A 16,326-nucleotide genomic window follows, 5' to 3' on the forward strand; every position below is an offset into this window, starting at 1 on the left:
TTATAACATAATGTTTAAAACACCAAAAGGGGTTCCCGCCCAAAATGGGTTAACAAAGTAAACAAAGGTGCTCACAAGTAGATTAAGCTAAATTAACGGTTAAACAGAGAAATATATTACAGTCACTCACTAGAAGGTCCTCACAAGTTCACTAACAGTGTGCAATGAATGAAAGACAGTGTAACAGTGTGCATGAATGAACGACAGAGGTAACTAGGTCCTCACAAGTTGTAACACAATTTGTGAACGTCATCGTCGACAGAGTAAATGTAGTCAATGGAAAGTCCTCACGAGTCGCGTTTGCATGCCAGTGAGCTTGCACATTATGCAGAGTGTCTGCTGACATACGGGGCAGGATGTACAGTGTCCTGTTACCTGTTTCACTGTCTCAGACCCAGACCATGCCTTAAATACACAGCTAGCCTGACATTCATACAGGTTGTTGTTGCAGTTTGGTGGTATTCTGCTTGTGAAGCCTGTACTTCTATGCTAAACAGCAGGGCAACTGGGTTGAACTGTAGTTTGACGCGTGCAGTGATGAATTCAATATTCAGTCGTTGCATTTCTTTTGGATATGTCAATCCATTTATTGAGAAAATCCATATTCGCAGCAGTAGTATTCAAACTTAAATAAACTGTATAAACGTACAAACAAACAACAAACTGAACCATCGACCACGCACGGTCGAAAACTGTGTCGTCTTCCCCTGCCGCACCTGAGTGCCATCACAGTGACAGGTAATAATGGTTTCCATGACAACCATTATTACTCTTATTCTGTACCATGCTGGTGTAGATCAGAGATTTGTCAAGGGGTTTTCAACCCATATACATTTATATTGTGCTAATACTATATGACGTCCTATAATTATATTTCAGCTCATGCTATAATCATTATAATATTCATGATAATCTTGAAATGCTACTATTTTGTCATGTAAATGTGTATAAAGTAGGGGTGTCAAAAAAAAATCGATTTGAATTAGAATCGCGATTCCCGTTATGAAACGATTCAAAATCGATTCATAATATCCAAAAATCGACCACTACATGGTGTTTGTGATATGAAATGTAAGCTCCCCCTAATCACAGTAAACATCATGTCTTAAGTCATTTTCAAGTTACTGTAGTATTGAGTATAGTCACTTCAGTTGGCTGGAGTAGATTGTGATTAAATCCTATGTATTGAATCGAGAATCGTTTTGAATCTGGAAAAAAAATGCTTTTGAATTTAAAAAAAAAAAAGTTTTTGGATTGAGAATCGAGTTGAATCGGATCGTGACCCCAAGAATCGGAATCGAATCGTGGGACACCCAAAGATTCACAGCCCTAGTATAAAGTCAAAGATTTGTTTACAGCCTTTCATACACTTGGAAACTGCAGTGTGCTTCACAACAACAAAAAACGTCAAAGGAAAAAAAGTTACACAACAATGTCCCTGGTTCACAATTCCAAAGTCTCGTACTGCTTATTCATTCAGCGCGGCCCCTCATTCTGAGAACACCCCTGCTTCCTGTTCCAAGGGAAGTCATTCAGTCTGTGGTGTGACGAGGCGTAACTTGGAGCCACTCTGGACAGAGCACAGCCACACAGCAGAGGACCACCGCTGGTCCCTGAAACCACAATGACCCTGCAAACCAGAAGGCCTGCTATCTCCGTTAGAAAAGCCCTCGTCTACTTTGAATGAGCGAAAGTTCCACTTAACCCATTTTGGACTTATGGCGATTAAAAAAAGAAGGCTTCTGAATCCTAATAGTTTTCTGAAAAACCCATGTTTCTATGTCAGTCGTGCTCAACCTTTTTCATGTCAAGGACCCACAGAATTATCTCTATTGGGCCACGGACCCCCATCTCAAAATATGTTGTTCCGGGGACCCCCCAGAAGCAAATATTTTAGTTAAAAACGTTCGCTCTGAAATATATATTCAAAGATTTCCACCACATTTTCACGACTTTTCAAAAATAGCAGACCTACAAGCTCGTAGCGCGCCACTCGGTGGCGCGCTATGAGCTTGTAGATCTGCTATTTTTCAATAGCTAAAGTAGAACAGAATGCTTAAAACACCAAAAGGGATTCCCGCCCAAAATGGGTTAAAGCCTAGTCTGTAAATCTCGTAAAAGGAGCATCGGTGGTTCTCTGTCCGACTCAAACCTCGGGGCTGATGGTTTGTAATGGAAGGAAAATGGTGGTTCTGGAAGTCGGCATCTTAAACCACACAACACTATGAACAAGTGTGCTCTTGTTCATTTCTGAGGATGATACAGATTGGATGTAGCAGGTCAAATTATGCTGTGCATGACATATCACAATGAACCTTCCAATAGTATTATAAAAATACAAATAATAATAAAATAAACAAAAACAAATCCAGGACCCGTCAGCCCAGGGCCCTTAGAATATAACAAACAGTCCTCCCCTGTTCAGAGCGGGTTTCACGGTAACAGTCACAACAAAGCATGAGAAAGCCTATTTCTATTACACGTTACTTTGACTTACATCAAACCTGACACTGTCTGCATTGGGCACACGGTCCCTAAACCACCCCAGCCTTTCCGCTGCCCCTATGCAGCCACGAGGCCCATTCAAATTATATACCACCACAGCATTGTTACTTCCATCTCGGGTTAGATGGGCCCACCGATCCAGGTCTGCCGTTTTGGAAGCAGCTGAGCTCAGCAGAGTGGAGCATATACAGTACAGGCCTTCTTTTATGGATGCTACTAAATCACCAGCTCCGTGGCCTTGTGGTTAGAGTTTCCGCCCTGAGACTGGGAGGTCGGGGTTCGATCCCCGGCCGGGTCATACCAAAGACTCTAAAAATGGGACCCAGTGCCTCCCTGCTTGACACTCAGCATTAAGGGTTGGATTGGGGGTAAGTCCCTGCGACATACTAGCGTCATGTCCAGGGGGTGTACTTGTACGTCAAGCTGCCTCACGCTACAGAAACAGGAGATAGGCTCCTGCCCCTATGGGCCTCATGGCTCGGCAAGGCTACTTACTACTACTAAATCACTGAAGACAACCACTATTAAACACAATTGATGCCCATGGATTTTTTTCAGAATAGAGACGTAGAGTACCCAGTGTTTCTTTGACAATTAAAAAAAAAAAAAAAAAAAACCCAGGAGGTTATTATGAAGACGTTTGGAGACGTCCTGGGCATACAATGTGTTAACTGAGACAGGGTTTCAGATGACAGTGCTACAGTTTTAGGGTCTAATGAGTGTGGTTTGAAATTGTGTAATTCTGCAGAGCAATATAAAGGGCGTGTATCAAATAGCACATTTTTGCTCATTCATGGTCGTGTGTGTCACCATGTGTTCATTTCAAGTGTGCATATGATCATCTTTATGTATGCGAGCATCACAGCCATCAAGCCATGATCCTCTGTAGGCATTCTCTGCTATTTTCCACTTATGTAGGTAATTGAAATTGACATTTGTTGTTTTCAGGTTAATCACCTCAAAATAAATTGCCTTTAAACTCAATAAACCGGTTACATATAGGTTGAGTAAGGCTGTCCCCCGAACGTCCCATTTGTAAAATCTGTATTGGCATTGGGGACTCAGTTCCAAGGTTTCCTAATGTAATGCTAAAGTGGATTTAGCTACAGAATTTACTACTGTTGCGATGCATTAAGGGAGATATAAAACACTGATGTCCTACTGACTCGATTACTGTGTCCCCTCATAGACAGTAAAGCAGAGTGCTTTGCATTGCTGTCTGACTATCTCCATTACTGTCCGACTGTTTCAAGTCACTGATGGAGACTGACTGACTTTCAGATGGAGACAAATTGACAGGTAGCTTTTCAGAGACATTTTTACATGGATTGAGAGGCAGACACTAGACAGAAAGGCATGGAGGAAGACAGCCGGTGGGCAAAAATGCAGGGTTTCAGACGGACGGATGGACATCTACATTCATATTTGAGTGGATTGTCTTTGCAGTCCACATACTGTAAATGTTAATGCTGTTATTCATTAACATGGTGGTGTTGTCTTCTGCAGGATCCACATGCAGAAGAGTTTGAAGACAAAGAGTGGACATTTGTTATTGAAAATGTGAGTACCAAGTTTCCCCATATGTATGTCTTTATTTGATGTCCTACTGACTTTGTCTTTATATGTTTTTATGTTCTTTTTCTTTTTTTCTCTGTCACTTATGCTATTCTTATGTTTTCAGTGAAAGCCTTATTTGATTGTGTGCAAGTGCTGCCTCCATGTGGTCATATTATGCTATTACAAATGTGTGTCATGCTGAAATCTGGATGCCAGCCCTCATGTTAAAAACCCCAACTGAAATGCAAAGTTTGCCACATAACAAAGTGTGTGTGTGCTTGATTGTTGGAGCGGTCTGTCAACAAGTATGTTGTAGGGAATCTTGCAGCATGCACACTTCAGTTCACTTATAACAAAAATGCACATTTATTCACCATACTAAGATCCCGACAGTTTAATTTTAAATGACACACCTAGACCGACTTAAAAAACATGTAGCAATGGTCTTATTTTTAGCTATACACAGGCGTAGGCATGCATGTGTCACTCAGTCCTTAATTGGGTTTGCTTGCAGACATAAAAGTATGCGTGCACACACACACACACACACACACACACACACACACACACACACACACACACACACACATTTTAATCATTTATTTATGTCCACATAAGAGATACAATACAAGGACACAAATATTTACAAGGTGCTGTACAGAGTGCAATCAGCAAATCCCGGACAAATTCCCACACACCCTTCAGGGGTACAAGTAACAGCGTCTTCGCCATATTTGGCGGCTACCGATAGTGGAAGAGATTGCACAGAATTTCGCGAGCCGTTTGGCTGCTTTTTTTGGCATCCCAAGTTGTTGGAAGCCTCTCACAACCAAACTGTGTACGTGTCCTAGGCTGCCGAAGATAAACACAAGTAGATTGCACCCATAGCCTAGTTCAATGATGGTCTGGAGGAGCGGCTGGTACTTAATGACTTTGGTCTCACACACACACACACACACACACACACACACACACACACACACACACACACACACACACACACACACACACACACACACACGTGGTGATGCAGAGTGATGGGTTCATGGTGAAGAGGAGTGGAGGTATATAGATATGTTGGTAGGTGGGGGAAATGGGATAGGGAGAGTTGGACTGAGGCATGCTGACAGCATGGGATGGATGGATGGATGAGGGGTGGGAGAGAAGAATTGGGGAAACTATTTGGACCGGTACCACAACCAGCAGCCTGGCTCATGTCCAACCATGAGTGTTCAGCCCATCTGTTCCCTCTGTAGAACGCACGAACACACGCACGTGACGCACACACACCTCTGCCCGGAGAGTGGAAACTCTGTTCACAAGCTCTTTCCTCTGCCAATTCCACAGCAGGACAGGTCAAAATGAATATGAGCACACTGGACAAATTAATTCTTTGTTCCTTGAATTCTTCGGGAAGTCGCACATCCTGTATGGCCAGGAATCGTTTGGAATTCTTAGGTGGTTGTGTTGTTGGGTAATAATCCCAGCAGCATCAAAATACCTCTTTCATAACATGTGCGTGTGTGTGCGTGCGTGTGCGCGCGATGTCTAAAGTCGAGGGGGCTGTTGGATAACATTGTACTGGTTCTGAAACTGTGAAATTCTTCATTTATTTTGTAAAAGTCATGGAAAATGGAAATCATCTCAAATAGTTTGTGTTGAATGAAGTTGTCTGCCATGAGAGGCAGGATATGAGAATCCAACAGATTTTCCTTTTTTGTTGGTCATGGACATGAAGTTAACTAATGAGCTCATTGCCTGCCAATGACCATATTTATCGTCATAATGAGGTCTACACTGCCAATGACAAGATTCTGGTCATATTTTGTTTTCCATGGTTTTATGCTAGATGGCGCTCCTTACTAACATATGAGTCTCTATTTGACTCACTGACTGTCTTCCTTGCCAGGAACAAGGAAACCATGTGACTTGCGCTTGATTCACGAACACCCAGCAAACGGCACTGTAATTATCAACGGTCGGTGGATCGTAGTGGACATAAATATTCTGTGACTACTTAAAAGATAAGAATAAACAAAAACTTGCTGCCACTGGGTGAATTAAATAATGATTTAGTCTGTCATTGAATGAGTTAAGCTTTATATATGTATGCATGTGGTCATATGATGAATAGTGGTCTGCAAGCTCACAGCACGTTGCATTGCGACCTGCTGTGACGCAAGCTTCTAGATATGCTATTTTGGACAATGCTATTCCCCTATTTTTGACTGTTTGACAATTTACATTTACATTTCTTTATAATTTGACAACATTTTCCACCTACTAGTATACTGACCAAACGAGACAGGCAGGTCAGACACACTCGGCACATACAGTACAACAGAAAGAGAGAGAGATGAAGGACAAGCAGAGAAGGAGGGGGGGGGGGAAAGTGAAGGGGAGAAAGGAAGAAAATAGAGTGAGAAAGAATGCCAGAGGGATAGAAAGAGAAGAGGGGGAGAGGTCTGGTAAATATGAGAGTGTGGAAAGACTGAGAGAAACAGACGAGAGGTAAAGAAAGAGTTCACAAAAACGAGGAAAACTTTAGACGAGGGAAGAATGATAGAAAGAGGGTGGGGGGGCAGAGTGAGGGGAGAGAGAGAGTGTGAGAGAGGGAAAAGTAGTTCCTAGGTTCTGCATACCTGACTAATAACAGAGTGATCAAAGCCCTGCCAAGCCTCTTGACAGCAGGAATGGAGAGGAGAGAGCAGGTCACCCTACACCTCCACACACTCAGCTGAGAGGAGGAGGGACGGCAGAGAAAGCAGGGATGTTATGGGTTATTTTCCCTGTCAGGATTCCAGGTCGTTCATCTGCCGTGTGTTTGTTTTTCATCTCTTCCTGAACCCAGAGAACAGGAACTCTCAGTCACACATTGAATAACTGGGAAAATGCCTGGTAAATGCCTGGTCTATATTCATATGCCCTTTCTAGTCTTTCTGACAACTCAAGAACACACTTCACATTCACCCATGATTCGCATACACAGTAACACTGTTGCACATAATGCGATATACTGTACATACTGTACATTCACACACAACCTGCTCATCTGGAGCATTTTCAGTGTCTTGCTCGAGGACACTTGGAGCCAGGGTTCAAACCTGGAAACGTCCGGCTCCCACCCAGGCACCAGCTCTACTTCCTGAGCCACTGAAAGCACAAATGTAGTCAGTCTCCAAACCACAACCATCTTTTTCCAGCCGTTCCATTTTGCAGTCGTTGTGTATTCAAATACTAAACTACAGGATGATAAAAAGATTTTTAGAAGTCCAGGTTATTAGACTCATGTCTGAAATGAAGGTTGCTTCTAAAGGCATGCACATGCTAGGGCATTCACTTCTAGTGATTTTTAAGTGGTGCAACCACTTCCTTAAGTGACTATGTGTGTGCCTGGGTGGCTGGGTGGGTGGCTGGGTGGGTGCGTCTGAGCACGAAAACAGCATGGTTGTTTTTCACCACCTGTGCGCAACCTAACACACACACAAACACATGCACATATCAACTGTATATATGGTGATTTCGGGTGTGCCAGTACAGTACAGTACAGTAGAGGGACCCCCACACGGTAACTCTGTCATTTCTCAACCGTTTCGGACGCGGGGCAGCTCACCGGAATCGGGCCGGCACCCTGGGTGCGTTCCTGTGGGTCTGGAACTCCCACCCCCACACGGAGTTGCACCACTTACTTCACACGGGTGTGATTTTACTAGTGGACTAGTTGTTTAACTGCCTATTATGTAAAAAACAAAAATTATTATAATTTTCTTTTAAATAATATTTGTACATTTAAAAAACTGTACATTGGTGACTATAATCTAGCATTCTAGCTGATCTTGAGGCCTACAAAAAGGTCAACTAGTACCAACAAGGTCAACTAGTGGATTTAAAGCCCTAGCACATGCCCATAATGTGTGATTGGATGATGCTGTTAGACCCAGCTCCCCTTGATGACTGATTGGATCATGTTGCTGTTAAATACATGATGCACATCCTCTTAATGTCTGATTGGATCATGTTGCTGTTAAATACATGATGCACATCCTCTTAATGTCTGATTGGATCATGTTGCTGTTAAATACATGATGCACATCCTCTTAATGTCTGATTGGATCATGTTGCTGTTAAATACATGCACATCCTCTTAATGTCTGATTGGATCATGTTGCTGTTAAATACATGCACATCCTCTTAATGTCTGATTGGATCATGTTGCTGTTAAAATACATGCACATCCTTTTAACGTCTGATTGGATCATGTTGCTGTTAAATACATGCACATCCTCTTAATGTCTGATTGGATCATGTTGCTGTTAAATACATGCACATCCTCTTAATGTCTGGTTGGATCATGTTGCTGTTAAATACATGCACATCCTCTTAATGTCTGATTGGATCATGTTGCTGTTAAATACATGCACATCCTCTTAATGTCTGGTTGGATCATGTTGCTGTTAAATACATGCACATCCTCTTAATGTCTGATTGGATCATGTTGCTGTTAAATACATGCACATCCTCTTAATGTCTGATTGGATCATGTTGCTGTTAAATACATGCACATCCTCTTAATGTCTGGTTGGATCATGTTGCTGTTAAATACATGCACATCCTCTTAATGTCTGATTGGATCATGTTGCTGTTAAATACATGCACATCCTCTTAATGTCTGATTGGATCATGTTGCTGTTAAATACATGCACATCCTCTTAATGTCTGATTGGATCATGTTGCTGTTAAATACATGCACATCCTCTTAACTCTTTGAGCGTTTCAAGGATTTCTATATAGTAGGTAGACTTCTCTATGGCCAGAATGGCGTTTTTGAATGATTTATTGAAAATTCTCTGTTGTGAATGTGTGACAACGAAAGACCTTCAGAGAAAGCTTGACTTGTCTGCTTCCAGGAAAAAAATGAACTGAGTTGATAAAATGTTTAGTTCTTGTGTTGGAAGCCATTTAAAAGAGCCTGCATTTACACTGTTTCTGTTTCTAGGACAACCAAAAAAAGTTATGCCCGGTTGAAGTTTTATTTTCTAAATAACTTTTTTTCTGCTGGGCATACATAGCCATGCAATATCTCATTTTAAAGGGTGAGTTGTCTAGTTCAATTAAAATAAAATAAAAAGTTTCTCACATGTACCACTGTAGATATTTTGCCATCTATAAATAGCATGGTCAGTCATGATCAATCTGACCTATCCAGCTAAAAGTCCCCATAGCTCTGAAATTGGAACATCATATAAACTCAATTCTTTTTTGGGGTAAAATTAGACATTCTAACGCACATTTTGATATATACCATGTTTACATAGTCTTACCAGTACCTTGTCTATTCATGCATGTATCTCAAAAACCTGTTATGAAGAAACACAGTTTTGATAAAAAACACATCCAAGGACATTGTTTTGATATGACTTGGTGCCCATGATATGTATCAAAATATAGACTTGAATGTATACTGTATTATAAAAAAGAAATTGAGTTATTACCATCTACCGTTACAGAGTAAATCACAGTTGAAACTTGCTTAGTCATATACAATAAACCTCACAATAGTGAACAAAATAGTCATGACAGGTCTAACTCATTGTAAAAGCGTCTTTTATTTTTTACGACTACTAACATAATAAAATGATAAATATTACAGAAAATAAATAGGCCTACATACAAAACAGTTACTCCTCCCCTAGCTCTGATCCATAGCTCTAAATGCGCATTTAGAGCTATGGATCAGAGCTACTCCTCCCAAATGTCCCCAAACCCAGTCCTTGACGGTGTGTGTGTGTGAGTTAACCTGACTCCGCCATATGGGGCAGCAGAGTGTACACTGTGTTCCCCCCTCCTGCTCCCATCTGGGAACTCTCAGGCAGACTTGATGCCCGGCCACAAAACGGCCTGGCCAATCAGCAGCAGCTTCTAGCAACTTCTAGCAGCAGCTTCTAGCTTCTACTAGCTGCTGCTGATTGGCCAGGCCGTTTTGTGAGCAACTTCGCTTCTAGCTGCTGCTGATTGGCCAGGCCGTTTTGTGGCCGGGCATCAAGTCTGCCTGAGAGTTCCCAGATGGGAGCAGGAGGGGGGAACCCAGTGTACTCTCTGCTGCCCCATCTGGCGGAGTCAGGTTATGTGTGAGTAGGCTAAATAAAAAAACACCCAAAAACTGCCCCCCCTGAAATGAATGAATGAATGAATCCGGTTCAGTGTCGGAGAACGCCATCGCAGTCTTGACTCTTCATCCTCCTCCTCCTCCTCCTCCTCATCTGATGCCAGTTCTAAATATATAAAAAGAAATAAACATTTTAGCTGTAGTCAGTGCACGCTACTATTACATGGCGTTTTACCCGGCTGCTGGCGATCAATGATTTTATTGTGCAGTGTCTTTGTGGGCCGAGTCGTGGCATGACAAATACAAATAGATGCTTGTATAAGTAGTATCACGATAAAATAATATGGCAACGTTAGAATGAAACACCAATGAGTGATCGGTGGTAATGTAGCTAGCTGCCCAGGGTATATCCAGCACCATTGCGTCGCAATCATCCAGCAACATTGGTACTGGCTATTGCCCGGGCTTGTGGCCCGGCCAATAGCCAGTACCATTTGTGCAGTGTTTGTTAGCAACTACTACTAGCCAACAGCCAGTGGAATGTGGTGACGTGATGGTGCTGGATATACGCTGGGCAGCTACATTACACGCGATCACTCATTGGTGGTGTCATTCTAACGTCGCCATATTATTTTATCGTGATACTAATTATACAAACATCTATTTGTATGCCACGATGCCACGATTCGGCCCACAAAGACACAGTACAATACATTCATTTGATCAGATGTTTTTGTTAGCTACGTCGATCACCTATAGTACCGACCCTTGTTATATATTCTCCGACTATGCATGTCACGATGACTAAACCAGTTAGATCTATCCATATATGGTTCTACCACATCTATCTGATATCAGCACTAGGTCGGCTCGGGCCAAATATAGGGATCGTCTTACTAGACATGTCATATTAGGGCATTTTCGAATACAATAAAATTACCTTTTAGCGAAGGCATCAGCCTTGGTGGTAACTCCGGTGGGGAGAAGAAAAAACATTGCACACGTGTAATCCGCGAGGGTGGATGTTGCAGCCCGGCCAACGGTCTGGGACTGGAGAATGCCACTGGACACGGATGGATCATTTTTCAGATTGTTTTTTTTGCGGCGACTGCAAACCTGGCTGAAAAACTCTTCCTCCAGTGCCCACCTCGGAGGAGTCAACCAACCCCCCTGTTCACTGGGGGCTGGGCGTCAGTTTCCAATAGGAAAGCATACACGTGTGTCACGTGACACGGGAATTCTGGGAAATGTAGTTGATATTTATGCTCAATACTATATACAGAGGTGCGGACCGAATTAATATATTGGTATTAATAAAAAAAGAGAACTACGGAAAATCACGTACAGGGCAGAAAAGACTAATGCAAAACTCCACGTGTTTTCCAGTAGTAATCTGTCTAAGGGTTAATGTCTGATTGGATCATGTTGCTGTTAAATACATGCACATCCTCTTAATGTCTGATTGGATCATGTTGCTGTTAAATACATGCACATCCTCTTAATGTCTGGTTGGATCATGTTGCTTTTAAAGACACACATGTCCGCTTAATGCCTCATAGGACTCTATATCCTATATTCAAATTGGCCTGAGGGAGGACCAGCCGGCGAGCGTTTGGGGTGGGCGGACCACATCGTCACGCTCATGTCACCAGTGGCGTGCACAGACATTTAGAGGGGCAGGTGCTCAAGTGAAAAAAGGGCACCTTGTGCAGCGTGTGGAACCGGCCGGTTGCCTTAATAGAGATTTATAGATTTTGGGGCCTAAATAATATATTAGAAGCTTTTTATCAAGAATTGGTCAATGTCACCATGGTCCACATACTAGTGGTGTAGTACTAGTGTACTAGTGTACACTGAAATGTAAAAGAAAAAGGCACATTGCCAAAAGGGCAGGCACCCCCTAGTGTCTATCTGTGCATGCCACTGCATGTCACTATAACTCAGCCATAACCATATAAGGAGTTCCCAATGCAGCTGCGCTCCAAATATGGAGCGTGTTGTCTAACCTCAACGTGTGGTCGTGGCATCGGGTGAAAACAAATCAGTCGGCTCCATATGGGCACAAAAGGGTGAATGCCCATATACTGGCATATGCTGATGACAATCAAGGATCTCCATATATGGGTTGACAGATACAGAGATCTCCACATTGGATTGGATCGGCGGTGCAACACTGTAGGTTCTAGCATCTATCAATGCATAAACCGTCGGACCAACTGACTGGCATTATTGCTGAGGTTTTATCCCCATAATTTGGAGAATCTGATATCATCAATATGACATCGAAGTACTGATTGATTGATTGAAGCATTTATTAACAGTTTGCAGAATGCATGGGTACATTTCACATGAAAGCACAACTCAATACAAACTGTTACTGTGGACGACACACTGATAAAGCATTTCACTTGTTTACAACAGGGTCCACGTATAACGAATCACCTGTGTGAAGTGAGGGGCGCTCTTGTCATCATACACCTCCTTCTGGCCAAAATATCCGATTTGCTCGTCTACATATGACGTAGATTTTCCTTTCATTGTCAATGGCTGGGTTTCCCGAACGCATTTAGTGTAAGACTTGTAGTGCCGCACATGCTCAGATGCCCTCTAGGCCGCACACAGAAGCCTGTGAACATAGACAGTCCGTGCATAGATGTGCCACGCAATGGTAGGCCCTGAGGCCTGGTATGGTAGGCCTCAGGCCTTAGGTCTACCATTCTGAAAATGAATTTAATAATATTTGGACTGCTGGACAGCTGACAGTAGGCTTTCTTTACTCTTAAAAAAAGAAAAGAAAAATATATGTATGTATATATATATATGTATGTGTGTGTGTGTGTGTGTGTGTGTGTGTGTGTGTGTGTATATATATATATATATATATATATATATATATATATATATATATAATAATTTTTTTTAAGAGTAAAGAGAGCCTACTATCAGCTGTCCAGCAGTCCAAATATTATTAAATTAAATTTCAGAATGGTAGACCTGAGGCCTACCATACCAGGCCTACCATACCAGGCCCGAGGCCTACATCTATCTTATCTACATCTATGCACGGAATGTCTGTTCACAGGCTTCTGTGTGCGGCCTAGAGGGCATCTGAGCATGTGCGGCACTACAAGTCTTACACTAAATTCGTTCAGGAAACGCAGCCAATTGGCATTTAATGTTTGTTTCCACAAAAAAGCCGATTTGTTCAGACACACATGACGTAAATTCTCTTTTCATTGTCAACAGCAAATGTGACAAGAGTTCAGGACAAAAAAGCTGTATAAAGCCTCAAAACAAGAAGAAAAAAATCACACCCGTGTGAAGTGAGGGGCGCTAATATATTAAAGTCTAACTCATGTTGATTAGGTGATGATGGTGGTGATGGTGATGTAAAACAAACGGTGCCAACACAAACATTAAACGCCATTAACAATAAAGAGACAAAATGACCTAATGAGGCACATTATGACGTAAATCTTCCCTTCATTGTCAATGGCGTTTTCAAAACAAACATTAAACTAAAGACAAACATTAAACCTGTGTATAGGAGGGGCTGGCACCCCTCAAAAACAGGAAATCTGGGCTCCAACTACTGAAATAATGGTAACTGCAGAACCGAGGGGCAATGGAATCCCCCTAGTTACTTATAAAGACACATGCCCTGAAGTTAATGATTACAACCAAGATAAAGTGCCAGTTGGGATGGCTCTAAGAAGCAGAGGGATGATGGAATTTGAAGGATGGGCAGATTGGAGCTAGGGACAGAATCAGGAGAAATGTAGAATGAGAAACGAAGAGAGAGATGGAGACACACATGGAGAGACGGATTTAGAGCTGCAAAGAATAAGGAGTTGAAGTGAGACTCATCAAAGCACTTCAACACACAGTCAAAAATCCTGTTCATTTAACTCTGAGTGTATACATTTAAGCAAATGGACCCGTAAGGATTTTACTGTGTACAGATTACTCTTGTGTGCATGCATGCGTGTACTTCCACATGTTTGTATGCATGCATGTTGCCTTCCTCAAATTGGCTCCACAATAGTGTGTGACATCGCAGTTGCAATTCATTTATTTGCTTTCCCTTTAATATATTTTATTCGAACCTCATGTATGTATGTTATTGGCCCTGAACTACACCATCAGACCACCAGAGGGCAGTCTACCCTAGGAGCTGTGGAAAGCTTACTGTCTCACTTGTTTTGTCAATTATTTTTGCTCCCTGTGTGTGTGTGTGTGTGTGTGTGTGTGTGTGTGTGTGCGTGTGCGTGTGCGTGTGCGTGTGCGTGTGCGTGTGCGTGTGCGTGTGCGTGTGCGTGTGCGCGTGCGCGTGCGCGCGTGCGTGCGTGCGCGCGCGGTACGAGTACATTGTGCATATTTGTGAGTGTGTCAATGTTGGTAAACATACTGCTTATGTGCAGAGAGAGACACCAGTCATCTAGCTCAGGTCATCATGCTGCTATCTAGGCTAATATGACAGGCAACGGAACGCAGGAAGGCCTAGGCATACGGAGGACAAGGATACAGGAGGGAGGAGGAGGTGAAGAGAGAGGAGAGGTGAGGTGCCCTGACCTCCTCCTCATCATCAGGAGCTGGCAGAGAATAGAAGGGAGGAGGGGAGGGAGAGAGAGAGAATACGCCATTGTGCAGCAGCGCCAAAGATGATGAAATTCAAGATCCCCAGCGCGCCGTGGCTTCGCCTTAATCTGGGGGCCCCAACCTCGCGCTGGAGGCTAATCCTTCCCCGACGAATTATTGGCCCCGGCTAGATTGTATTTTTTTTCCCCCCCTCTCTCTTTTCGTCATTGAAAAACGACAGTGTCAAACGCTACCTCTTCTCTCCTATTTGTTCCTCTGTCAAGGCCAATCGCATAATCAAAAGAGGACGACAGCGAGAGAGAGAGAAAGAAATAAAGGAGGTGATAGAGAGCAGGGGGGAGAGAGAGGGAGGGATGGCGGGCGGCAAAAAATTACTACACAGTAGTATCTCTAAATTGCATGCTAGCCTTGCCTTTCACCCTTCCTTCAAATAGGCGTACTATCAAATAGGTGAGTAAATTGAGGGGTCAAAAGATTGGACAGCTATATTTGGCGGTATTGTGCTGACAGGCTCCTGTGTGTGTGTGTGTGTGTGTGTGTGTGTGTGTGTGTGTGAAGAGGGGTTAATATGCGTATATGTATTAGTGTGTATTCTCTGAGCGTTTGCATATCAATCAAAGGCCAAGTTCACACATCTATGAAGCTTTGTTATGGGATTTACACACACACACACACACACACACACACACACACACACACACACACACACACACACACACACACACACACACACACTCTCTCTCTCTCTCTCAGGTCTATGACTGTTTTATTCAAAGTAAGTATGCGGCTATCGTTTCTGAATATATTGAACACAGTGATATACACTCTGGCCTTCTCTCTCTCTCTAGTTTCTACCTCTCTATTTTCTTTTCACACCACCTCTTGTTTTCTCCTTCTCTCTCACTTTCTGTTTTTGAGGCCCTCCTATACACAGGGTTAATGTTTGTCTTTAGTTCAAAGTTTAGTAAACGCATTGACAATTAAGGGAAATGTTACGTCATAATGTGTCGTTTACGTAATATTGTCTCTTTATTGTTAATGGCGTTTAATGTTTGTGTTGGCACCGTTTGTTTTACATCACCATTACATCACCTAATCAACATGAGTTAGACTTTAATATATTAGCGCCCCTCACTTCACACAGGTGTGATGTCTCCACCAGGCCGAAGGCATGGGGAGAGAGTATGTTTTGCACTCCGTGCATGTGTCTGTCCGTCTGTCTGTGTACAGCTAATCTCTGGCACCGTTAACCTGGTCGATGCCAAATTTTGCACACACACTCCCTGGATGCCAACGATGAACCTCTGCCCCAAATTTTCCAGAACGGCCTGTTATAGCTCCACCAGGAGGCAGACTTTTGTAAAACACATTTTTTTTTATATTACTCCTCCAGATTCTGTCCAAAAATCCCGCAAATCGTTACACAGTATCTCTATAGTCATGTGTTCAAGACTGATCTGTCTGATATTTCATATTCCGTCCTAATTGGCTAACATTGGCTTTAAAACTTTGCAGGATTGGCCCGTTTTGAACAAAAAGCCTCAAATCATAAACGCAGC

At 42.7% G+C, this 16,326-nt stretch overlaps 1 protein-coding gene across 5 annotated transcripts in view; it reads left to right on the forward strand.

The window, feature by feature from the left end:
* ehbp1 (EH domain binding protein 1) overlaps positions 1–16,326 on the forward strand; it is a 220,170-nt gene that overhangs the window by 30,009 nt on the left and 173,835 nt on the right. For all 5 annotated transcript variants that reach the window (XM_079513278.1, XM_079513277.1, XM_079513275.1 and 2 more), the window contains exon 5: positions 4,012–4,065. In XM_079513278.1, coding sequence (XP_079369404.1) covers positions 4,012–4,065 — 54 coding nt within the window. The remainder of the gene's footprint in view (positions 1–4,011; positions 4,066–16,326) is intronic.

This window comes from Electrona antarctica (assembly GCF_951216825.1).
Source record: "Electrona antarctica genome assembly, chromosome: 10".
In the NCBI taxonomy this organism is placed as follows: Eukaryota; Metazoa; Chordata; class Actinopteri; order Myctophiformes; family Myctophidae; genus Electrona; species Electrona antarctica.